At 57.1% G+C, this 24874-nt stretch overlaps 8 protein-coding genes across 8 annotated transcripts; 2 read left to right on the top strand and 6 right to left on the bottom strand.

The window, feature by feature from the left end:
• Nucleotides 1-423: 423 nt before the first annotated feature.
• On the bottom strand, nt 424-2277 carry EsH8_I_000836 (cytochrome P450; the record flags this gene model as incomplete). Its single annotated transcript, XM_083268249.1, has 4 exons — nt 424-750; nt 897-1211; nt 1305-2084; nt 2203-2277. The coding sequence occupies 4 exons, from the start codon at nt 2275-2277 to the stop codon at nt 424-426; spliced, it is 1497 nt and encodes a 498-aa protein (XP_083118687.1).
• A 2667-nt stretch (nt 2278-4944) lies between these two features.
• On the top strand, nt 4945-6081 carry EsH8_I_000837 (uncharacterized protein; the record flags this gene model as incomplete). The annotated part of the gene is made up of 1 exon (XM_083268250.1): nt 4945-6081. One exon carries the CDS (start codon nt 4945-4947, stop codon nt 6079-6081), a length of 1137 nt encoding a protein of 378 aa, XP_083118688.1.
• Nucleotides 6082-7154: 1073 nt separating this feature from the next.
• Nucleotides 7155-8448, bottom strand: EsH8_I_000838 (pyroglutamyl-peptidase I; the record flags this gene model as incomplete). Its single annotated transcript, XM_083268251.1, has 3 exons — nt 7155-7436; nt 7577-8035; nt 8233-8448. 3 exons carry the CDS (start codon nt 8446-8448, stop codon nt 7155-7157), a joined length of 957 nt encoding a protein of 318 aa, XP_083118689.1.
• An 858-nt stretch (nt 8449-9306) lies between these two features.
• On the bottom strand, nt 9307-11096 carry EsH8_I_000839 (uncharacterized protein; the record flags this gene model as incomplete). Its single annotated transcript, XM_083268252.1, has 2 exons — nt 9307-10298; nt 10361-11096. The coding sequence occupies 2 exons, from the start codon at nt 11094-11096 to the stop codon at nt 9307-9309; spliced, it is 1728 nt and encodes a 575-aa protein (XP_083118690.1).
• A 1454-nt stretch (nt 11097-12550) lies between these two features.
• Nucleotides 12551-13775, top strand: EsH8_I_000840 (RNA recognition motif domain-containing protein; the record flags this gene model as incomplete). Its single annotated transcript, XM_083268253.1, has 6 exons — nt 12551-12596; nt 12867-13068; nt 13279-13302; nt 13367-13423; nt 13490-13617; nt 13675-13775. 6 exons carry the CDS (start codon nt 12551-12553, stop codon nt 13773-13775), a joined length of 558 nt encoding a protein of 185 aa, XP_083118691.1.
• A 709-nt stretch (nt 13776-14484) lies between these two features.
• On the bottom strand, nt 14485-16523 carry EsH8_I_000841 (HeLo domain-containing protein; the record flags this gene model as incomplete). The annotated part of the gene is made up of 3 exons (XM_083268254.1): nt 14485-15797; nt 15940-15978; nt 16037-16523. 3 exons carry the CDS (start codon nt 16521-16523, stop codon nt 14485-14487), a joined length of 1839 nt encoding a protein of 612 aa, XP_083118692.1.
• Nucleotides 16524-17640: 1117 nt separating this feature from the next.
• Nucleotides 17641-18748, bottom strand: EsH8_I_000842 (protein ERV29; the record flags this gene model as incomplete). Its single annotated transcript, XM_083268255.1, has 4 exons — nt 17641-17778; nt 17834-18327; nt 18384-18496; nt 18585-18748. The coding sequence occupies 4 exons, from the start codon at nt 18746-18748 to the stop codon at nt 17641-17643; spliced, it is 909 nt and encodes a 302-aa protein (XP_083118693.1).
• Nucleotides 18749-22449: 3701 nt separating this feature from the next.
• On the bottom strand, nt 22450-24004 carry EsH8_I_000843 (cupredoxin domain-containing protein; the record flags this gene model as incomplete). The annotated part of the gene is made up of 5 exons (XM_083268256.1): nt 22450-22950; nt 23010-23114; nt 23165-23356; nt 23410-23601; nt 23699-24004. The coding sequence occupies 5 exons, from the start codon at nt 24002-24004 to the stop codon at nt 22450-22452; spliced, it is 1296 nt and encodes a 431-aa protein (XP_083118694.1).
• Between the last annotated feature and the right edge of the window lie 870 nt (nt 24005-24874).

Consider the following 24874-nt stretch of genomic DNA (forward strand, 5'->3'; position numbering starts at 1 on the left):
TTCTCAGTCTGGGACCTATCCCTCTTGCAGCCAAGCGACGCGGGATGGGCTTCAAGCTTTGCGCGACTCTTGACGAGCCTAGGTAATTCGGTGAATTATTATCTCTTTTTTTAACCCATTTTTTTGTTTTTGTTTCTGAAGTGGGAACTACTTTATACAAGAAACCCGTAAAAACCCTGGCACCCCGCGCAAGGCAGAGTGGGAGCTGAGGGCTGGGAATGCCATACGAGGCCTGTTCCGGGGCCTCGCGGAGCAAAGTTCAAATACAGGAACTGATACTGCCAGTCCCGGAATGGTCCAATGCGGTTCCGTGTACTAACCCCGTCAGTATTTTGTCATGGAAATGAACTGCCACACCACCTCGTCCCCCACCACACTCCAGACACCGTCGCAGGAGGGCCTGCTGGCCATTTGCCGGCCGGGCTACTCCATCTTCCTCGGCGTCAGGTGGACCATCAGCGCCGGCTTGTTCCAGAGCGTGTAGACCTGGTGGTCGAGCCAGTCCCGGCTCTCGGCGGCCAGGCGGAGGTCAAAGTTCCAGACGATGCGGGCGAGCATCATGCGCATCTCGGCGTAGGCGAGGTTCATGCCGAGGCAGTTGCGGGGCCCGACGTGGAACGGCTTGAGCGCGTCGAGGCGGTCGTCCTTGAACTCCGGGTCGCCGAGCCACCGCTCCGGGTGGAACCCGAAGGGCTTGGAGAAGATCTTCTCGTTGTGGTACATGCTCCAGTGCCAGATGCCCATGGTGGTCTGCGGCGGCGCACGCGTTTGTTAGCAATGGGACACGAGACCGAGCAAGGAGGGTTGGTGCGGGGTTGGTGTATTCTTTTTTTTTTCTTTTGCGAAAAAGGAAAGAAGCAAACAGCATGCGATTGAGGGGGGGGCATGGGACTCACGTTTCCGGGGATCCATCGTCCGAGGATTTCCTGTCCCGTTGGCGGCGTGATGCGCGGCAGCCCGGAGGGGATGGGCGGGTACCGCCTCAAGGTCTCTTCGAGGACGGCGTGGAGGTACCCGAGCTTGGCGGTGCTCAGGAGGTCGATCTCGCCCTCGCTCGTGAAGCTGCTCCTGACCTCCTGGTTGAGCTTCTCCAGCTTGTCGAGGTTGGTGGTCAGGAGGTAGGTCGCGCCCGAGAGGGCCGTCGCCGTCGTCTCGGAGCCGGCGACGATGAGGACGTCCAGGTTGGCGTACAGTTCCTCCTTGGTCAGAGGCTACGCGGGCGGGTGAGTGTCAGCGTCCCGAGAATACGTACAGGCGCGGCCCCATGCCGGAAGCGGGGGGCGGGGTTCTTTTTCCCAACTTACCTCCGTCGCCTTCGTGATCAAGGCCTCGGCGAAATCAGGGCGCGGCGTGCCGAGCGCAATCCTCTTGTCGACCTTTTCGTGGACGAGCGCCTTGTGCGCGATGCCCATCTCGATCAGCTTCTTGGGGATGAACAGCTTCAACAGCGGCTCGAGGACCTTGAAGCTCTTGGCGATGTTGCTCAGGCAGAACATCTTGATGTTGTCGAAGATGACCTTGACCCAGGGGTGGTAGTCCGAGTTGTCGAGGCAGCCAAAGGGCTCGCCAAAGGCGAGGTCGCCGATGATGTCGAAGGTGGTGAAGTTGTACCACGACACGACGTCGACGGGGCCGTCGCCGCAGATGCCGTGGAGGCGCTTCATGAGGAGGTCGATGTACCCGCGGATGATGGGCTGCTGCTCCTGCATGCTCTTGGCGGAGAAGCCGTTGGACAGGATGCGGCGGAAGCGCGTGTGGTTCTCGCGGTTGGCGCTGATGACGTCGGAGCCCCCGCCGCCGATGAACTCCGGGTCCTTTGGGTTCTCCCCGTGCGTGCCCTTCCGGTGGCCCATGATCTCCTTCCAGGCGTCCGGGGCCTGGAAGGAGAGCTCGTTGGGCGAGACGCGGACGATCTCGGCGTCGTATTCCCGGTGCAGGGCGAGGATGGTCTTGTGAGGGTCGCCGCGGACGAGCATCAAGGCGTAGGGGATCCGGGTCGCGGCCCAAAGCTTGGGGCCCGGGAACTTGCGGAGGGGGTGGAGCGTGAGGTTGTAGCAGACGACGAGGAAGAGGCCTGCGAAAGCCTGTTGGCCCGGGTCAGCTGGAGGTCTGGGTGTGTCGGGGGCAGCGCCAGCACCGGTGGCTCTTCTGCGTCGACTGCGCGCGAGGAAGGGGAGGTCTGTTTTGTCCTAATTTACTTACCAGCGAGACCGTTGCGAGCGGCCAGAGGATGAAGGGCGAGAGCCTTGTGCTCCCGAATTGGAACTCCAGCAGCATGTTTGCGTTATTTGCCGCGGGCTTCGATTTGGGAGGTTACGAGGGGGGGTCACACGGCCGAGAGTAGGATGCTTAAAGAGTTGATAAGAGGGTCTGGCTGTTGAACTATCGCATGATGGGGCTCGTCATTGGGAACTCGTGGGGCCACGGCAGAGTCTTTATATGGCATTGGAACCTCAGCTTTACGCCATGAACTCCACGGTATAGGAGTGTTGCCCTCGACACCCCAGAGGCCACAAGGTCACAGTGTTTACCATTGCCTCGCCGGTCATTGGCAATGCATAATTCCCGCGGCCAAGACAGCAAGCCGTAGCGCAGCGAGCATCCTTCTCGCGCACTCGGGGGTCATCAGAACACCGTCTTTCATGGGGACTTTCAACTCCGCACCAAAATAAAAGGGTTCTATCCTCAAAAAACCCCGAGCCAGAACTCACACGACGGCCCGCCACGCGTCAAAACTTACTGCATGGGTGATCGGCGAACCTATCACCTTAAAGAGGGAACCCTTCATCTGCCAGTCTTTGAGTCGTCCTCGGCAAGGGGCGTGCCTCATGTCGGTAGCCAGTGCCATATACATCTTGCAGGGAGAGGTGGTCGAGGACGGGTGAGCCTGATAGAACCATCAGCATCTCGCAGCCCACTCTATGACATGCCTCTTTCCCAAGGAGGAAATTAGGACCCGAGATTTGAAAACCCGATGACGATGGAGACGTTGGGGTTCTGGGGATGGGGGTGCGCCCGGGCCCAGTAGAGGCGCTGGGTTTGTCACGACTCGCTTGAGGGGGGCCAGAGAATCAAACCACTGGCAGCTTGACGAGCGTCGTGCGCACGACAGCCCGGGCCTGGGGTTGTAAGCAGCGCTCCAAGGCGCAGATGCAAGATGCTCAGAACAGGTCGGCCGAGCGTGTGGTGTGTCCCCCGACTCCCCGAGTGTGCACATCCCTGCCCGTCCATGTCCGCAGCTCATCCACCCGAAGTCCGCAGCGGGCGTGGGCCCAGCGCCTGGACCACGCTGCGGAGTTGTGCAGACGATTGAGCCCAAAATTGCCGCCGGGAGCGAGTCGTGGAAAGTCCGCCCGTCGCATGCTGTGCCCGTCAGCCGGCGCCGGTCGTTTGGTTTGGTTCTGGGCGAGCGGGCCTGGCGAACCTGGCATGGTGCCGGAGCTGGTCCGAACCGGTAGAAGCCCCCCCCCCCCCCCTTAAAGAGCCGTCCGGTCGGCAGAATTCTGAAGCAGGACTGGACTTCGCGACAATTTCTTCGTGATGCGGGATGGGCGGGTTATCGTTTCACTCACACTCTCTCCCTGCCTATTTGTGTTTGTGGTGGTGTCTTGTTCAACGCCTACCGATGATTCGACGTGCGTGGACTGGACGTTGACTGGGCTCAACCGCAAGTTTAGATGTCTCCATTTCATTTACATGTGGTTCTTCGTCCGAACTTGGTGCTTTCTGTCGCAGTCTCCATTCCCCATTCCCCGTTCCCCGCGACTGGCCTTTGGAGTCCAGCGCAGTTCGTCCTGCCAAGTCCTCTTTGGGGTATGAGACCCCGCGATACCCCGCGGTTGGAGATCAAGCGTGGGAGCCGGTTCCTCAACCAAAACTAGGAGAATATGTAATCTTTTTGATGCTATGGGCATTGAAATTTCTTGGAGTGCCTTTGTTGCTCGGGTCCCTAAGAGAACAACACCTTCAGTCCGCTCGGAGGATCGGAGGAGGCGGGGCGTGTTCCTGAACGTCTTACCTGACAATCCTGTCGGGATGTCTGTCCGGCCATAACGAGCTGCAGCATTAACGCTATTGATGCCGTTGCGCATGCATCAGGTGCATGCTCTGGAAATCAGGTCTGCCGTCGTTTCTTGTCGTGTCGGGCGAAAAAGCGGACAAGAGAAGACAGCAGCAGGCGAGAAGATAACAAGGTTAAGATTCACCGGTAAACGGCAATCGTGCATCGGGTCTGGTGCAGAGCGGCACCGATGTCACCTACCTGCCATTGGCGACGCGGAGGGCACCCGATATTGAGTTTATCGGGTAAATAGCCCGATAATAACGATGTCGAACTTTGAAGCAAGCAGCTCGTAATCTTTGGACGGCGACAAAATGAGTCGGGAAACTCGGCGGCGACTTCGATTCCACAATGGATAATTAGGAAAGTGTTGTTGCTGGCAGGATGTCTACCTCTGGCTCGGGTGCTTCAATGCGGGTTAGTGGCCTCAAGAGCCAGCAAGCTTGGGGACCCGGGAGTTGCTGCAGTATCTCCCAAACGAGCGGTGATGATAGCAAGCAAGTAACGAAAAAGAAAGCAAAACCACCGCTTTCGTACCTGAATAGGATCGTAGTCCCGTTATCAGACGAGCGGTTGCCATATGCGGTTCGCCTCGCAAAACGAACCGGCAGGTCATCCCGAGGCCACATCCGAGATCGGGCCTCGGGGACAGGGGTTCGATCGGGATCCCCACAACCAACGTGCTCGGAGGGACACCGGCCAACTTCCGTATATACCGTACGACAACAACACGCCATTACCCACGCTCGCCTTTACGAGTTTTCCAGATTGTGAAAGCCTACGAGTCAAGCAGGCGAAGTCGAAACTTGAAATTAATCGTCTAGTTTACCCCTTCATCTGAACCCATACCTCATCCAACAACAACCACAAGACAACATCTCATAATGGCCTTCACGGTGTTGTCCGACGAGAACGTGAAGGAGCTCTTCCAGGGCTTCGGCCCGGAAGACGTAGAGCTCATGTCAGACGTCCTCACCGACGCCTTCCTGTCGTACTCCGTGGGCCCGGAGGCGCAGTACCAGCCCCACCGCGCCGTCGTCGTCCGGCCCGACGGACACACCGGCCTCTTCATGCCGGCGACGATGGAGGGCGGCATGTCCGTCAAGATCGTGGGGCTCCCGCCGCCGCAGGCCGCCTCGAGCGGTCTCCGCTGCGTGCTCACCGTCTGCGACGGCACCGGCAAGGCCGTCGGCATCATCAACGCCGAGGAGCTCACGGCCTTCCGGACCTCGCTCGGCTCCATCCTGCTGTACAGGTACCGGGAGCGGACCGAGAACATCGTCGTGTTCGGCGCGGGGAAGCAGGCCCTGTGGCACCTCCGGCTCGCCCTGGTGCTCCGGGGGAACGACATTGGGAAAATCACCATTGTGAACCGGTCGCAGGAGCGCGCCTCCAAGCTCATCGAGCGGCTCGCGGCCATGGGCAAGGCCAGCGGCGTGGGGGCCACTGACGCGGTGGCCTTCACCGTCATCGAGGCGACCCCCGAGAGCGCGCCCGGCGACGGCCAGCTGCGCTCCGTCGTCGAGGAGAGCGACGTCGTCTTCTGCACGACGCCGTCGACGGCGCGGCTCTTCCCCGCCGAGTGGCTGACCTCGGAGCGCGGGCGGGCCAAGACCCGGTACATCTCGGCCATCGGGTCGTACAAGCTCAACATGAAGGAGCTCGACCCCGACTTCCTCCGCGCCGTCACCGAGACCCCGCTCGGCGCCTTCTCCTCGGCCGAGGGGGGCGGGAAGAAGGACGGCGTCATCTTCGTCGACAGCCGCGAGGCCTGCTTCCTGGAGGCCGGCGAGCTGGTCGAGGCCAAGGTCCCCGCCGAGAAGATCACAGAGGTCGGCGAGTTCACCCACGGCCTGCGCAACGCCGACGAGGCCGAGGCGAGGCTGCTGCGCGACTGGCTCGGGAACGGCTTGATTGTTTACAAGAGCGTCGGGATCGGCATCATGGACCTGTCGCTGGGCAAAGTCATACTCGAGTTGGCGGGCAAGCACAACGTCGGCACGACGCTCAAGGAGTTTTAGCTTACTCAGTCTAGTAATCTAACAACCCCCTTATATACCACTAGGGACGTGAGCTTTTAAGGAATGAAATCTTAATGAGGAGATGAGACAAGCCCTGCGTCTGATGATAGGTTATTTGGGTCGCTCAGAATACTGAGACCGATCTCGGGGTCTGCTCAGAGCTAGAGAAAGTAGACCGGGAGCATCGTTACTCATGGCCTCTATGCAATCTAGGAGGCACTCGATGACTGTTGACTCTGCGCAAGAAGGGAGGCTGCGGTGGTGCAATGTTCTGCTCCTCAAGTGGTGCATGGGGTAATGTTCAGCACTTGATATTGCTCGTTGCTCTCTGCGTCTCCTACCACCCACGGCATGAAGGCATATGCAGAGGATTTGACATGTATGGCCCAAAGGAAGCGGCATCGATCAGGTTCCTTTTAGAGATGTCAGCGATATGTTCAACCTATCGTTGTATATCGCAAGAATCCCCATGCAACATTAAATTTCCCCTAATATTATGTCCATCGCCTTGATGAATGCTGCCCAAGACCTAGCCAGCGACTTGGAGTGGTAATCTATCTCGACCATTTTGTCTAGAGGTGAAGCATTGAACCCAGCCATCGATGTTCAATTCCTACCCTTTTACTTTTGATCAGGTCTAAAGAGTCTCCCGGATAATTGTGCTCTGGAAGTTGACTCTGCTTTTGGCTATGATACTATCTTGCATCATCAATACACTAGATTGCGGGCAAACCCATTTCACATTGCACCCTACGAGGTAATAGTGAGACGACTGTCAAGAGAAACGCATTAAGCCAACCCGCCCGAGTCTCAATATCCAAATTCTTTTTTTCTTTTTTGGAAAGTATTTTACTGTAAACTCATATCGTGACGCCATTCGTTACCTGTTGTTGATATGCAACCTGATCATACGAGCGCAAATGGCCAGAAAACTCCAGGCTTGATCCGCATGCTATGTCCCGCCCCCCATCCCCCGATAACCCTTCCCCGCCGCCAGATAATCAGACATGTGCCGCTGGTCCTTGGCCCCCCTCGTCCTCTCATCATATTCCAATATGTAAGCGCTCCCCGGTTCAAACCCGCAGCTCGACGGCGATCTTGTCGCTCTCGCTGACGACCTCCTCGTCGCCCCCCTTGCTCCTGCGCCGCAGCTCGCTCTCGGCAATGGACCGGATCAGCTGCACCGCCAGCTCCGTACCCTTGGCGACGGCCTCCTCCGACCCGTCGGAGGGCACGTGCAGGAAGGTCACCCTGCGGTGCTTGTGCGCCTTCCAGAGGTGCGCCAGGCTGGAGAAGTAGATGAAGTCGCACAGGTAGTGCCCGGCGTCCTCGGATATGCGCAGATCGGAACCCTCCTGCCCGCCGCAGTATCAGCAAAGTGCACATTGGCCGGAAGAGACGAGCGAGACGGGGGGGTACTCAAAAACGCCCGTGACGCGCGCTTCTCCTCTCCCATTGGGGACTTGGGAAAGAAAAGAAAAAAAGGAGGACTCACCGGGCTATGCGTCTTCCACCGCGCCAGCACGTCGTCCAGGTCCAGATTCGTCTCGATCTCGTGGGGCATGCCGTGCCACACCCAGTCGTCACCCTCCTCCTTGCGCCGGTCCTCGTCGTCGAGCCTGTTGCCGTCGACGTCCGGGAACGTGTAGCCGTCGCGGTGGCCGCGGCGCTCGACCGAGTAGAACAGCCGCGGGCCGGCCATGCCGATGTGGACGGCGGCGTCGATGCGCGGGTGCGTCGCCGGGTCCCAGAGCTGGGGCACCAGGGCGCGCACGGTCTGGTAGTTCACGCGGATGGCCTCGGGGTGGACGAGGATCCGGACGGCGGGGAGCGGGAGGGAGGACGGCTCGGAGGGGTGGTCCTTCGGGTTCTTTGCGCGGAGCGGCGGGAGGTACGCGGGGAGGGAGTGGGCGATTTCCCACGAGGGGTTGATGGGGTACTGGGCCTTGAAGGGCTGGATACGGGTCTGGTTAGCCGGGGAGCCAAAAGGACTGCGCGTTTCGAGAGCAAAAGAGGGATCGGCGAGCGCGAGAGGGCGGGAGCCGTGGCGCGCCGTCCGGGTCACGATGGACGACGTCTCGGCGTTCGGCGGGGTAAAAGGGAAAGGAGGGGCAGTCGGGGGACGGGCGGGCGGTGGGGACCGAAACGTACGCCGAAGCCGGTGACGAGCACCGTGAACTCGTCTTGCGAGTCAATCTGCGACCCCATTGCGAACGAGAGCTGTAGAGAAGAGGCGAGGGCTTGTGGTGAGAATCGCGACAGGGAACGGTTGTGGTTTTTCTTTCGGGAAGGCCACGCGATCTTCCTCTGAATCGGGAGGGCGGGGGCGACGAACGGGCTTGTCTCGCGATCGCCTTTTGTACCCATAGGTTTCCGGACGGCAGTGCCCCTCACTGTTTGCACCCGTAAAAGGGGTGGAGTCACAGCGCTAAAGGTGCAGGCCAAACAGGCCCGCGCTCGCCTGCAGCAGCCCAGAGACCAGGGGGGCCACCACGAACAAATGCGGGGGCGTCGATATGCGAAGCAAAGCTGCCTTCCTTTTACAGACCACACCCCAACCAGCCAGTTTATGTGAGGCTAAACATCTCACATTTTTTTGGTCGGTTCTCAATAACATAAAATACTCTTCACGAGAGGGCTTGCGGTGGCTTGTCACAGACGATTGGTGACGACCGGTTGAGCTGAACGGACGGGCGCAGTAGAGTCCCGGGCGGTTTCCCGTTGGATTTACGAGTGGTCTGACGTGGGACTGCGCCTGGGCAACTACCTAGGTCACCCAATCGTCATGTCAAATAGGTTGCAAGGTAAGATTTGACCTCGCGAGGCGACCTGGGATGTTTGATGTTCCACGAAGAGGATGCAAGCACAGGTCCAAGACGATTGGTGGTCTTTCGAGTGACACAGCCAAGAGGGAAAACTCAACGGCAAGCAGGTGAGAGTGAGCCTCGTGCCGGCTGTAGTAAAGCTTGCGTGTTGTGGACAAAACCTTAACAGACGAAACCTTGGACAAGTCGGTCTCAATCAGGCTTGTAGTCTAATTGGCCTTCACATTATGGTAGAATTTTAGATTCATGCTGCTCGTAGTATAGATCCATCTATCGACACTGTCGTCGTCTTGTTCTGTAAGTGCGCACTACACCCATTTTGGTGCGGGTATCAACCAAACTTCATATCCAGCCTCGGCCGAACCAATTTTCAAACCTTGTAAAACGCCAATTTCGTAATTCACCTCGAGCCCGAACGTGGCTCGTCGAGGATCCTCAGCCCTCCCGTCTCATCGTATTCCACCCGTCCCTCATTCACGGCCCTTCGCATCTCGTCGCGGAGGACCGTCCTCTCCCCCGTCACGGGATCCCACTCCCAGTCTTCGCGCATCCACATCCACCGCAGACACGCCCGAAGCTCCTTGTCGTCGGGTCGAACTCTCATCCACTCGGGTTGGAAGTTGGGCGCCGCGCCTTTGCCGTTCCAGTCTTCTGCGCGCCCCAGGAGCTCGTCACGGCAGAATATGCGCCAGCTGTCGAGAGCATACTTACCCTGCGTGAAATGGCCCATTTCCCAGCCATCGTCAGTTTCTCCGACATTCACAGCGGTAGGCTCGGAAAAATCTTGATTGGCGTCGCTGTCGGGTCGAAGGGCGCTTGGCTCGACATCTCGCTTGTCGTAGTTCTTCACTCGGACAACAACACCTGCGGTCGGTGGCTTCTCGAGCCAGACTCGGGCATAACGCTGTATTGCCGCTGTTCGGACTACAGACAGGCCCAGGTGATGAATCATACCCGTGATGATGGAGGCCGACTCTGGATCTGCCAAGGCAGCAGGTGATGGGAATCGTTCTTTGACCTTGTAGAATGTGGGTATGGCCAGTGTTCCGGCTGTCTTGATGAGAAAGGTCACAACGACGAGAAGCCAGAAAGGCTGATGAGCGAACTCTTCCTGGATGAGACCAAAGCGTGGAGCTGAAAGCGGCGGGAAGGGAATAGTGGAAACAAGGCCAGCGACACGTTTTGATCTGGGAGACTGCTTTGCCTGCGGTTGTCCGAAGAAGGGTGACTTGACGGCAGTCTTCCGCTTTGGCGAAGGCGCCGGAGGAGCTAGTCCTCGAACTTGACCCGGCTCAAATCCTCCGGGGACAATAATTCGGACGAGTTCATCGGAGACGGAGTGCTGCGCGGGGTTGGCCAGGATGGCGTCTCTGCCCGAAGATCCCTGGCTATCTGCGGGCCGTTGGCTTTTAAAGCGCCGGAGCTGTCGTCATTTGCTCCGTTAGCCGTAAGACGGGCATTCTGGGCGTCGATACTTTGCAGTGGATCTTTTCCGGTAGTGTGCTCCTTCGGGGCGTCACTTTCGTGGGATTGCTTGCGAGGCGTGGCGTTGGGCGTGGCAATGCCATTGCGGACTATGGCCGAGGTGCCGGTTTGTGCCGTGCTGGCGGCCGACGTTGATGCTAATTGCTCCTGGGTGCGGCGGCGTGGTAATTGCTCATCCGCGGGCTGCGCAAAATAGTGAGATCTGGATGGCTTGGGAGCGGTTTTCTGTCGCTTGACTCGTTTGGGCTGGGCCTCCTCAACCTCGCCGTCCTCTCTGGCACGTTTGGGGACACCCTCTCGCTCGACAACTCGCTCCTGTTTGATGGCAGCAGGTTGGGGCTCGACAACGGTGCCTGACCGATGAACCCGCAACAAAGCGGCCAAATTTTTGATGGACTGGTCAGTCGCTGCCCAACCCTGGCGCAGTTTCTCGCCGGCTAGCGTGGCCTCTTTGACTCGTGGGACGAAGGCTAGAATATCTCGTGCATCGAGCTGCGAGCGGGCCGGTGTCTTTTCCTTCAGTGAAGCGGCACACTCTAGCAGCAAGTTCCAGTCCTCGTACCCGCTGAATAGGCCCAGATCGTAGATGGCTAATTTTTCGTCCCATGGCCCGCCGGGGGCGGCAAGGACGTCGAAAAGGAATGGCTTGTCATCTTCAGAGACGTCGAAGCCGACGAAGATGTCATCTGCCAATGCATGCGTCATTGCGGAGGCGTGTGAGTGTGGTCTGATGGGGCGATGTTTGCGGATCGTGGAATTGAGTGTGGTGTGAGTGAGCGATGGAATGAGCAAGAGAGCAAATTTTATTCGAGGTTGCGAGGGATGGGCATTTTGGGAAGGAAGTGAAATGTTCCGGAGTCAGGTTTGAGGTCTAGCGGACGTGAGTGAGAGCGAGGCACCCTGAGGTTGACTGAAGCTCCGACGTCAAAGGAGGCAGGACGCAATTTCTTCAGTTGGGTACGAGGGCTGGAAGACGTTGAAAGCGCCCATTGTGCATTGTGGGCGGTCAATAGCAATAGCAATGTGTTGGCATCAAAGGAGGCAACGCAGGGGAAGAAACACAGAGGACACAGAGGCGGGTGCAAAGGGGCTCCTCCGCCCTTGGCAACGGTGCCGGCGAAGTGAAGCAGCTCTGTTTTCAGGAGGAGACGTTTCTATTGAGCACCGCAGAAACCTGCTGAGGTGTGGTTGTTTAGCCTCATGCGGATCCCTGGCTGGCCAGGTACCTTTTTTTCTTTCAGCGTCAGCAAGCCAGCCACACACGGCCCGAGGGCTCGCTGAGCTCTGGCTCTGGGGAAATTGGGAGCTGGCTGCTGGCGCAGGGCTGAAGTGAAACAACCGGATAATGAACGGCAAAAAAAAGTGAGGAACGGCGGGACCTTGTTGGAAAAGCCCATCGTCGTGGTGGCTTATGACGCTCGTGTTGTTGTCTGTAGATCGACATCGACAACCAACTACTGGCGGGTACTTGCTGACCTCACCTGGTGCCTGGCCTACCACAGTGTCATACGGCTGCAGAACGACGGTGGTTGATCAAACCGGCCCAAGCTCACCGGGGGGGATTTGGGGATGTCTAACATTATTTATCTGTGCCAGCGGCCAAGACGCCTACCTAGTAATATCTAGCCACAGCCAGCCGACCCGTCCAAATTCCAAGTCACCTTCTCGAACAGTGCTCAGGGGTGGTGCCTCTCAAGAGCCTCCCCCTTCCCCAGATTATGCGATAGCAGAGATAACCTGGTTGGTAGGCTGCTATCGCATTGATCAGGTTGCGCAATCTGGGACCCAATCTTGTGACTTGTCCCAAGGTCCACTCCTCATCAAATCATTTCATCACTGCGCAGCCGGATGGAGGAATGCAAACCTCAGGAACCAGTGCATGAGAATCGTCTGCTCGAGCGTGTTCCACGGCGAATGTCGCATTGATTGCACGACGCGTATGGCGTGCTCAAACTCTGGCGGCTTCCCCAACTATGTCCAGCGTGCCTTAGCACCAGAGCCCGAGGTATCCAAGCCCGGGCGGGAATGCAGAGAGGTACGGACGGTACGGATAGGTAGGCGGTAGGTATCTGAGATCGGCATCCGCAGTAACGGCTGGCAGGCATCTCCGCTGGGACGAGTGAACCATTCCAGGGTCGGTGCCAAATGCCACCCAGCAAATGATGACCCTTCCTTTTGAGGCGCCCACACACGCTACCTGGTTATGTGCGTCTACCTTGGGCAGGCAGTGTGGCAGTGACATTGCAAGCCAAAAGTTTATCCGGCATGGTGCATCTAGTGAGCGGAGACCGAGATAGGCATTCGGTGCCGTGGGTGCCACGTCTACGAAAAGCCGAGTCGGTACGTACCTTCCAGCACAGCTCTGTGTAACTGCCTTGCCTTGACAAGACGCATGATGAGTGGTCCACCGCGTGACGACCTGTGGGGCCCGCCATGTCACGTGGGCACATTCGCCCAATCCTTGCCTCCCGCCAGTCCGTCGCCTCATTTACTGCCTACTCCCCATTTTCGCCGTTCCTAGAACTTCCAGATCCTATCCCAACATCCGCCCATCCCCCATCAACCAGCGCGTCCTTGTCCTTTACGAGCGTCACCAACCCGAACCGATCCCTCTCAGCGTCACCGAGCATCGAGAGATGAGTAGTCGCGGCGGTAAATTAGCCCCAGAAGTCAACCGGTGAGTCCCGTTTTCTCTCTTCAATTGAATTTGCTTGGTATATCTCTGCATCTCTTCCCTGGCACGAGACCCGGAGCCGGCCAGTTCACCCCACGGTCCAGGCCGTCCATGCCCGGCCCTGCCCATCTCAATCCTACTCCGGCTTCCGATTGATACTACCTTGCGCTGCACTGCTTGATGAAGGAATATGACTGACTGGCTGTCGCGCAGAGCTCTGTTCGTGAAGAACTTGAGGTAAGCATCACCATCCTCGACATCGTCTACGCGACAGCAGTATCAATGTCTGACACCACAATAGCTACAACGTCACTCCAGAGGAGCTGTTCGACCTGTTCGGAAAATTCGGCCCAATCCGGTATGCACCCCTTCCTACCCGTGATGGCCGGGCGAGCTCGATATAGATGACTAACCTCTACAACAGACAGGTCCGTCAGGGCATTGCCAGCGGCACCAAGGGTACCGCCTTCGTTGTCTATGAAGACGTAATGGATGCGAAGCAAGCCTGCGACAAGCTCAACGGCTTTAACTTCCAGAACCGATACCTCATCGGTATGTGTAACGGATATCTAACCCATCAGGATGCAACGCTAAACTTTTCTCCACCAGTTCTATATCATCAGCCAGAGAAGATGCTCAAGTCAAAAGAGGACCTCGAGGCCCGCCGCGCCAGTTTAGCGCAGCTCAAGAAACAGCACGGCATCGATTGACAATCCGACGGGTCTGCGGCCCGCCTCCAGACACCCATCTCGTCTGCAGGCCCGTCTATGTCTTCACCATCTAAACCGACCGCTTCTCCGGATCAGAAGACGATCCTAAGAAAGGGCAAGCCAACCATCACCGGACACGCACGCAGAGCCGGTGTACGATTCGCCGACGGAGTGCGCCCCAACTCGCTCCAGGCCCAGACTTGCGCTTGAGATGGTGGGTCGTTGTAAAACATGACCCGCCAAAAATCAAGCTTTTGTTCTGGTCGGGATCCTCACGGTGCAGAGACACGCGCGCAACTTCTTTTGTCGCTGGTTTTGGCTTGAAAACGCCCGAAAACTGACTCACCTCTCCTGGAGAGTATCATGACCTGATATGATTCTTGTGCGATGGCAGGGGCAACTAGGGAGCAGGAGACCGAGTTGAGCCGTCCGTGGGCGTTGATAATTTCAGCATTCCCCCCGGCGGTGTTGTTTTATATTATTATTTTCATTTTTGCTTTGGGAAAGGGAGGGGCGTATCACGACCTTTGCTTGTGATTGACTTTCCTTCGACACTCTTCACCTGCAAGTCGCTATCTTCAGAGAATGCATGACAAAGCGAGGCCTTGACCTCGTATTCCTCCTCTCTTGAGCCTTGAGCCTTGATCATGATGCAAAAGTGCTAACCATCAGCGCCGACATGCCGCCTCGTAATTTTGTTTTTCACTGTTCATGTGCGAATGCTCTCTAGTGTTGTGACGACCCATTCCATAAGTTGCCCGGCTTCACTGTTGGACATGTCATCCTTGGCAGTCAGACACCTCTCGACGACCTGCTTGTACAGCTTCCCAGTCTTGCTGCCCAACCCCGGCACCAACACGGGCAGGATGATCTTGTCCCTCCACCGCTCGGCCGAGTAGTGCGGCTTGTAGTACGTCTGCAGCACCTTCCACAGGCCAATCTCCAGCAGCACCAGCCCCAGGCTGTAGACATCGTAGCCCTTGCAGTAGGGCCTCCTGCCCAGCCCGGTGCCCAGCGACCGCGGGTCGCGGTGCAGGTCCAGGATGCTGGGGTTCCTCGGGTTCACGCTCATCTCGGCGTCAAAGTCCGGGCGCGAGGCGTCGAAGCCGACGAGGTAGGGCGAGCCGACGTCCGGGACGACGGCGGCGGAGGCGGTGGCGCGCGTGGCGGAGGCGGAGACGGCGGAGGGGAAGAAGAGGATGTTTGCGCTGCAGAGGGACTTGTGCAGCCAGTCGAGCGAGTGGAGGGACCAGAGGGCGCAGGCGAGGGTCGAGGCGAGGGCGACGCGGTCGTCGAGGTCCGGGGTCTTGAGGTCGGGGGAGGAGATGAGGGTGTGGAGGGTCGAGTGGGAGGTCGCGGGCGCCGGCGGCGCGGACGGGCAGGAGGGCGAGGAGGGCGAGGAGGGCGGCGGGGCGTGGGGGAGGGGGCAGCGGTAGACGAGGCCGTAGCGCGCGTTGGCGGCGTCGTCGGTGTAGCCCACGCAGTCGATGGTGTGCAGGTCCGGGTGGCGGGACGAGGCCGAGTGCATCATGCGGGCGAGGTCGTCGAGGCGGCGGAGGTGGAGGAAGCGCTCCTCGGGGGACGAGGGGTCGTATTCCACCCACTCCACGAGGACCGGGCCGTGGGAGCTGTGGGAGCCGTGGGCGCGGGCGTTCGACGGCGTCGTCATCGCCGCCAGGCCGGAGGCGGACGCCGACGGCGACAGCTTGGAGCTGCTGCCCCTGGGCCCGGGCCCGGCTGGTCGCGGCGACGGCGACTGGCCGATGTCGAGGTCCGGCCGGGGCACTTTGAAGGCGAAGGTGGGGCGGAACGAGGCCTGGGGCTTGGCGTCGAGGTTGATGCGCAGCTTCTTGAGGTTCGCCGAGGCGTTGAGCTGCGGGTACGAGTCGGCCGAGGACGACTCCAGCAGGGAGAGCTGCGAGATGTCGCGCTGGGCCGAGTCGAGCAGGGAGTGGCGCCATGCGCGGTGGAGGGAGGGGAGGCGGGAGGGGGGGAAGAGCTGCTCGAGGCCGTCGTTGAAGTCTGGGTTCATGATGTCAGCCTTTTCCCCCCTTTACTGGGTTTTCTTCTTCTCCTTGTTCTCCTTTCATGAGCTAGGCCGTGACACGGTCCGTCGAGAGAAAGAAGTCAATGCTACCCCCTCAGGGGAAGTCGGGAAGTTCACCTTTCAAGTCTTTCAACAGCGCCGTGAACTTGTCCTTGTCTATTTCCCCGGTCATTAGCTACGGCACGACGGGAGTTTACGACGGGCAGCAACGTACCAGCAATAACCCACTGGGCCCTCCTCGAAATCTCCCTCCTCCAGCTCTTGTCCTTCCTCTCCTCCCCTCCCTTCCCCCTAATCTCGCAGCCGCCGCCGGCGCCGCCCACCGGCTTCTCCGCAATCTTGCCGTCGCCGGCGCCCGGCTGGTGGGCCCCGTCCTCGGCGAACCCGTACCTCTCCCGCAGCCTCCGGAAGTCCGTCACGGTCGCGTGCAGCTCCTTCATGATGCCCTCGGCCAGGCTCGCCATCTGCGGGTTGCACTCGCGGCTCCGCAGGTGCGCCTCGAGCCTCCCCTCGGCGACGCCCCACTCGCGGCCCCAGACGACCAGGCGCATCTCCTCGATGCGCACCTTGCACAGCAGCCGCTGCGAGTCCGAGTCCAGGTTCGCCGCCGACGAGAAGTAGCCGTACGCCTTGACGCACCCGTCGAAGAGCTGGCCCAGCAGGCCGACGACGCCGATGACGGTGCCGACCACTTCGGCCATTTTCTTTGTCCTGTGCGCGGCTGCCTTCTTTCTCCTTTTTTCTTCTTCTTTTCTTTTCTTGTTACCTTTTTCTTTTAAGGTACCTCCCTCTCCCCGCCAGTATTCTGGCGCGGTCCTTACAGACCTGCTCTGTCTCGTCCTCCCCTCGTCCTCGTCTCTCTCTGCTGTGCTGTTGCTTTTCCCTGAAAACGATCAAGCCCCAAACCTGGAAGCCGCCAGCCGGCCGGCGGGCGAGTCCCGGGGGTTTTGATAGGGGGCGGGGAGGGCCCTGAGGTGACACCGCTCCTTTCCAAGACGCGCCAAAGGACGATGAGCTTCACTTGAGACTCGGGTTCTTCCGACGCCCCGGTTCGAGTTGGGTCGAGATGGAAGGTCCCAGGTCAAGGCGGAACGGACCGTCCACACACAAAGGGGCGGGGCAAGAGTTGAGAAAGGGGGTAAAAAAAAATTGGTATTTTTTTATAAAAGCAGTAAAAGAAATTCAAAATACGAAGCCAGAGTGAGAAAGGAGATGAAATGGATGGGTGTTGCCACAAAACATGCTGCATTGTGTCTGGAAACCTGCATATACGCGATCCACTCGCTCGGCATCTCGCCCAATGGCAACTGTCCTAGCCAACGGTTGTGTTCCCCCTCACGGATGGGAAAGAGCCACCTCTTCGATGCAAGTCACCCGCGGGAGGGCGACCAAATCCAAACGCCCTTGACTTGGTTAGTACCCGAGCTTGGCGACGCCTTCCGCCGGGATTTAGGGGGTGGCAGACCCCTCCTAAATCCACTACACCACACTATGGTATCATCCGACACTTTGGCCACGCAGTAAGCGCACGAGTTGCTTCGGTATACGTGAATTTGAATATATATCTTCTCCATTCCTAAGCGCACTGCTTAATTTCCATATCGACTATAGAACTCTTCTTTCTACCAATCATATATGCCGCCATGTGATCCCATAAACCCCCAAACGCAACCGTAGTGCGGGGCAATTGCAACCTTTTGAATGCCGTTCGTAATGCCAAGAAACCCGACAACTTGATATCAATGGTGTTTGTCTTCGTTTTCTTCTCCCCAGAGGTTTCTGCCCGTCCGGAGCCGGGCGCTTTGGTGCTTCCCCTCTTTAGTAAACCTTCTTCTTCTCGTCGATGCTGAACTGGCCGGGGCCAGAGTTGACGAGGAGCAGGAGACCGCCAACGATGGACAGGATCTGGAAGAAGTCGTACTTGGCGAAGTCCTTGTGGGGGTGGTGCTCGTGGAGCTGGGGGTCCGTTAGCAAACAGTGCGGCGCATGAAGGAGAGGCATCGGAACTTACAGTCCAGAAGTTGTTGACGAGGATGTTGAAGATGCTCAGGATGAGGACCAGCAGGGTGGCGCTGAACTTGGCCTTGAAGCCGACGACAACCATGACGCAGGCAACGAAACCGATCAGGGAGGTGACAATGCGCCAGACGGACCACGATCCGCTGAAGACAAAGCCGACGAAGAGGAAGATGAGCAGGACACGGCCGGCAAGCTGGAAGTACATCTTGCGGTCCTTCTCGTCAAGCTGGGGCAGGCCGGCAAAAGCCTTGGTCTTGCGAACCCACGAATCGGAAAGCACCATCAGGAGGCCACCAATGACGGACAGGTTGCGCAGGAAGAAGTTGAGGTCGAAGATGAGGCCGTATCCCAGAGCCTGCGTGGTAACAACGCCCATGAGGCCGGCGACGGCGTAGTCCGAGTACTTGCGGATGATGACGAGGGTGGAGCAGGCGACCATGGCGAGAACGTTAACAATGAGGAAAACGTGCGTGATACCGGAGGGAACTGCAAATTGTTAGCACTCGGCGGCCGGTCGTGGGCGATGCATTTCGCAGACGTACTGTGACGGTAGTCGTGGAGGTAGAGGAGCTGGTCGCTCCATTGCGTAATGATTCTCAGGGCATCCTCGAGGAAGGTGACGACGATCAAGAAGCGGCCGATCGCGGGCAGGTAACTGTCGGGCGACATCAGTCAGCACAATGTCGGACTGATCACGAGCTTCCGGCAGCTCCCTGCCAAGGCTGAGGGGAGGTCCAACTCACGGCTTGATGGGCTCGCTGAGCGAGTCCAGGACATCCTCAATCTTGCTCGTCTGTTGCCTGATCATGTCCAAGGGGCCGGACTCAGAGGCGTCCGCGCTGGAGCCCCCAAAAGACGGGGGGCCGCCGGCACCCAGGCCGTAGGAAGGGCCTCTTTGCTGAGCCATTGCGGGAAGTGGAGGATCGACGGAGGGAGGGAGGTCGAAAGGTTGGTAGACGTGGCTGTTGCACAAGAAGGTACAGACAGACCAGCTGTTCGCTCTGAATTTTTCAAGCCGTCGTCGGGAGTAGCGGGAGTGTTGGTGGAGAGACGGGGGTCGAAACCAAGGGAAAAAAAAGAGGGTTGACCGCAGCTGAGATCCGAGGGCTAGCCTTGGCCTTGACGTTTGGGTTGGGCTTGGGAGGTTTGCGACGAACGAAAAGAAAGGTAATTGGCAAAGTGACCCGTTGGCGCTGGGGTTGAAGCAAGCCGTGAGCTGTAGTAGCAAGTGGTGTGTCGGAAGAAGGGGTGCGACTTTGTAGTGTCGAGGGTGCGAAATGGAGAAAGGAGGGCAAGCTGGCCTGAATTGCCTGGATGACTTCAGATTTGGTACAATGTGTCCTTTCGACCTCCCGCGATGGCTGCTCAGAGGTCCGAGGTGCCCACTTTTTAGACAGGACACCCAGAACGGGTAGGTCGCCTGGGATGTACCTGCACCTCTGCTCAGTACAAGGGTCTTTGCCGTGGCTGTCCGCCCCCGCAGATGTACCGCCGAGGAGGGAAGTACCGACCACACGCGCCACTGCATCACCTTGGAGGTGCCCACGGGTTACGGTTAAGGTACGTATCCCCACGCGGTGGGCTGCAACCATCGGCCTCAACCACTGAGGGCTGGCCGCTTGCTGTTTTCTTTGCGGGCATTGGCTCGTGCGCACTCCGTCCCTGGATTCGGCACGAACGCTTTTTATTTTATTTTGCTGCTAGCTCCAGCTGTCCTCAAACGCTTATTTTTGTCGAGCCTCATCCGACCGCATCTGCCCATGACGCGTTTTCATAATCACCCAACGGTGGAATGCTGAGCGGATATGATCCAAGATACTCTTCAGGTAATGCTGGGCCACCTAGGGCAGCAGCAGCAGCACGAAAGCTTACTTTTGACTCGGGCAAAGCTGTGCCCTGTCTACTTACTCGGAAGTTCTGAGCTTCCTCCGTCTGCCTAGCAGGCAATTCCTTGCAGCGATAGCAACCTTCCTCGTCTATCTACTGGCTGGGCGGATCCCTGCCTTGACTCGATGCCACCACATGGTGCCTATTCACCAAATTTCTGTCCTGATATCAGCGCCAGGAATCGCAGAGCCAGTCAGCTGTGTGGTTCGTCTCATCTTTGGAGTCTCAAAGGAAAGCCTCGGCCGTTATTGTTGTAGCAAGGCGAGTCAGTCAAACATACGCACGACCCGTACTGTTTTGCTCAATTAAAGTTCTATTTCCATGATACCACCAACTCATCATGCCTCTGGTTTTTCGCTTTCAGCCGCTGCGTCTCTTCCCCCCAACCCCCGATATTTCAACAGGTACACTACCGGGGCTTGTTCTCCCTAGAAATCAACCCCTAGAAACCGATTGGCCTCGGGATTTTCCACAGGTGTTCACTTTGCCATTCCGTCAAGTCTTGTTTCTGAAGCTAGAGCCGGAGTGGGTCGGCCCAAAAGTGATGGACTTGTGCGACTGCCGCGACTGCCTTTGGCCATTGCACCATCGACTCATCTTCAAATTCACAGGCGAGGCTTGAAATGCTTCAGCAGCCTCAGATGTGGAAGCGTTGCTCGTCTAGGGCGTTTGTTTATTAGATCGCGGTTTTCCGGCCCTTAGCAGGTGACTGAGCCGCCATATCCCACCGACGATGAGCTACAGGCGGTCCAGCTGTGAACAACACTGCGTTGAACCATGCAACATCAACGACGGAGATCCTAACACACTCGCGTGCCCAAACAGTCCTATCCTTCACCTTTTTTTTTCTTCTTTTTTTTTAAGCTTGGGAAGCAGAGTCTCGTCAATTATTTCGGATGACATGTAAAGCATGACCCTCATCTCAGGAAAGCATCTCGAGTATGAACCAATGTTTACTTACATTTGTATTCCAATGCATTGTCCGGGCTACTGCGTAACGATTCAAATGTCATGGAATCAAGCCTTTCATAGGCGGCAAGGAATCCTCGGTCCTGATAGGCTATGCATCACGGCAGCTGACGTGGTGGAGGTGAGTAAGCCGAAAGCTTGCCGGTCCTTACCCCCTCTCCTAATGTGTGTACGCCCTCGCGGGCACCAATGTCTGACAGATGTCATGAACAAGTGATGCATCGAAATTCCATGCCGCATGTAAATAAATAAAAACACCAACGACCGACTCTGTCGCCAACGGAACTCGGAAATTCGTTACTTTGTTGTCAGTTTCACCTTCAGGAAGCTGTGCTTGGCAACCGCTGATGCCGTATGGATTTTTGGCTGCTTCGTGTATATAAAAAAAATCCGAGCATGATTTCATCGTGTGCGGCAATGCTCTCGCTCTCGGGAAGAGATATAAATATATCTAAACCTTGTACTTCTACTGGCCTGCGAACAAATAGTGGATTATTCACACGTAAAAGTGTAAGCCAAGTGTCGGCTGCTGTACCGATGCAGACAGACGGCAGGTAGCGACCGGGGAGTTCCACTTTCTCGGGCAACGCTTGGCGGGATCAGACAGGGCAAAAAGTAAAAGACGATACCGAAGAAGAAGAAAAAGAAAAGAAGAAAAAGGCAAGCTGCATTGGCACCAGCAATAACAAGTAAGATAAAGTTGGAAAAAATGCAAAAAGTAAACATGGTCCTGGAGAGGATTGAACTCTCGACCTTGGAGGGAGCATACTGTCGTAGGGATTACGGAATATAAGCTCCACACTCTAACCAGCTGAGTTACAGGGCCTGTTATTTTTATTTCTTTCAGATCACCTGTGGTACATATACTAACTTTCGCTCCGATGCGGAGACCCCGGACCACAGTACTGACGCTGACACTTGCCTGCGGGTGTTCACCCCAAGCCAATCGAATGGCCAACGCATTGGAATCGGTAAATTTTGCTGGGAAATATTCGTCGAAAGATGAAGAAGGAGATGAAAAGGTGAGGATTTCTCAGTGCTCTCTTATGGCAGCAGGCAAATGGGTGCCGCCACCGATTCAATTTCCCCCGGAAACAAGGGGCCCTTGTTTGGTTAAACTGAACGGCAGGGTCATCACTAACTTGTTAGGGGATAAATTGAGAATTGATGGAGGAGCTCCGTGCCAAGGACAAAGAAAACCGATGCTTTCAAGAGATGTAGAACTTTGAATTCGAGAAAAAGATTGCGCCAACTTCTGTGCAAGCCTCTAATGCTAATTAATTGTATAATGGTACGGATACCCGACGTTTACCTACAGACCCAGTAGGCCAGGATTTCACCAAGTCAATGAAAGAACTGCCACGCCAGGACTGAGGCCAGCTCTTGACATAAAATAAACACCAAGCCAGAATCCCACCAACGCCATGCCCTTGGGAGTTCGGTGTCTTTGCGTCACCACGTCCCGTCGTTATTGTTACAGCCGTCAACCCCTCCCCAGTTATGTACCCTTTGACGGCCGATAGCCGCTTTCTCGCACCGAGGAGGCAAACCGGGACAAGTATTTCGGCAAAGGAGAAGACTCCGGATCCTTCGATGTTGGCAGCTCAACTGGCGGGACAGCGGGGGCGATAGGAGCTGCGGGCTGGGTGTTGGGGGCTTCCGCGATGGTACTTGGTGCTATCGAAGAAATACGATGGTCGCTTCATCCAAGTCAGCCGAGCCTAGATCTACGAGGGAGGGGACGTGCACTCACTAGTAGGTCTGCATGCCGTTCACCGGGTGCGAAAACCCGGGGAATGGCGGGCTGATCGGAGCGGGGGAATGGCCCCCTTGAGTGACTTGGTCACGGTAGGGACCGCCCAAGGCACTGTGATAACTGTTTCTCCAACCCTGCGAGGCCGCATTCTTTGGCTGTGCGCTGTAGTTGATCTCCGTCACGGTCTGTGGTGGTGGCTGGGGAGGAGCTTGATACGCCATCGCAGACCTTCGGTAAGCGCGGTCAAGGCCGCCTCGTCGTCCACACATGTAGACAAGAACACCGGCAAGGAACAGGAAGGCCACGGCCCCGATAACGATACCGGCGATCTGTCCGCCACCCAGGCTGTGATGGTAGTTGTTGACGACAGCTCCGGAGCCAGAGCCGCCGGACGACTTGGGGTCATCTGATTCGGTCGGGAAAGGTTCGCCGGGGAGGATCTGGGTGGTTAGAGACTGGGCGGCTTCGAGCTGGTCGCCAAGTGTTTGAGTTGAGTTCTATATCCCGTTAGTTCGCAATCGCTTCTCGACAGTAAGCCATATACTATCTATCTTACTTCGTTGATCACGCCAATCATCTTCTCCTTATAACATGACCCTGGAGCACCACAGTAAAAGAAGATCGGGTCAGTGTCGTTGACACGGACACTGTATCGTGGCATCTGCTTTCCTATTAGCCCAAAGTCCGCACCATATCTGCCGTCCAACTGACATCATTCGTGATAGCCTTCACAGGCTGAGGGCCGCTGTAGAACCCTTCGCGGCCGACGTCGATGTACTCGTACGGCGTGCAGGGGAAGCCGAACTCGGCACGGATGACTGAGTGGCCATCGGGATAGAAGACCCATTCAATCATGTCGCCAACATTCGCATCCACCTTCGCGGGACTGAACGCGAAACCGGTCTATCAACAGTTAGCGGAAGCCAAAAAACAACAATAACAAGGACATAACCTACTGCGCCAACTGCAACGGTATGGGTCGCTATTGCTGTCGGAACTCCAGTCGCCGTGCGAGCCCGGGTCCCCGTCGATCTGGCTGTCGTAGTTATGGTAGAAAGGAACGGTGTTGGCGTTACTTGGTCCGTCTGGGCATTCGCCAGTATCGCCAGGGCGCCGACCCCGAGGACCGATGCCAGCATCATGTTGATCTAGTTGTGCTGCTCAGTCACGCTGATCGCAGGAACAGAAGGCAGCGCAGCTTGAAGGAGCAGAAGAACAGCCAGCTAGGAGACGGAAAGAGTGTACCGAGAAAGGGCCAAGGACAATACTTATTGCCGACAGCGCCATGGTGGGCATGCCGACCTGGGCATAGCGACGGGTCTGGGAGGGTACTCGGGCCCGAGTGCTAAGACCATATGTCTGCAGGTCCTTGACGCTTGACGGCGGTCGAAGGCCGTATGCAAGAGACGTTACCTTGGTACCACACTTTAAGGCCTCCAGATTCAACCGCTGTCTACTTGGCCGATTTCTACGAGAAAGAAAGTTTCCGGACACCATGCGGCCATGTGCCTCCACGCGAATGTGGTGCTTTGCGGGCGCTTTGTTCAACATGCGATGAGCGAGTTCATACTTGGTAGCAAAGGAAGGATTGACGGATGCAAATGCAAGGTCAAATAAGAGGAAACAAAGGTCCGGGCCGGAATACTCGATGCCACCAAGATATTCATCGAAACCGGGAGGGCAGTGGCATTCTTGAGAGTCTACATTGAGTGACGCTGCTTATCACAACGTTTGGCCACGCTGGTAGGACCAAGCACGGCAGAAGTATCAAAGAAGACGCGGGGTCACACATTTATCGACCATACGAGTGAATGCTAGCTGGAAACCCGGCCACATCACCGGGTTAAACCTGTTTGCTACATGCCAGAAAGCTTTGCAGTAGGAAGCACCCACCGCAGTAAGGGAGTACGCAGGGTGGGATGGGACGAAATGCTGTGGGCAATCCACTGTCCTTGGAGAGGGGAACAGCATAGCTACTTTTCTCACAAGACATGGTCGGATGCTGGCAAGCCAGATTTGTTTGTTGCCAGGGTCGAGTCTGATTGCGCACGATCTAAAAAGTGTTTGGTGGCGCCCACCCGCCCCGAAAGAAGCCCGTTCGAAGGAGCGGAAGCTACCCCTGGTAGGTCCCCAGCGTAGGTCCAAGAGATAAGTCTGACCGGAATGGAGCTTCGTCAACATCGAGGCGGACCCCGGGTATGATTTAGTTTGCCGCACGACCTTGAGCTAATATGAGGCGCCTTTGCGACGTGTGGAGGCTTTGGAAGTGTTCGTTATGGTTGGCAATTTGATTACCCTACTTCAGACTGGCAGAACTGTGAATGCCGGTACCCGTGGATGCAGCGTCTGTCATGTCATACAACGACCATCAGAACTGTGGCTGGCGGGGTTGGTTGACACAAACATTGAACTTGAAGGGAA

This window comes from Colletotrichum jinshuiense, chromosome 1, assembly GCF_051148585.1.
Source record: "Colletotrichum jinshuiense chromosome 1, complete sequence".
NCBI lineage: Eukaryota > Fungi > Ascomycota > Sordariomycetes > Glomerellales > Glomerellaceae > Colletotrichum > Colletotrichum jinshuiense.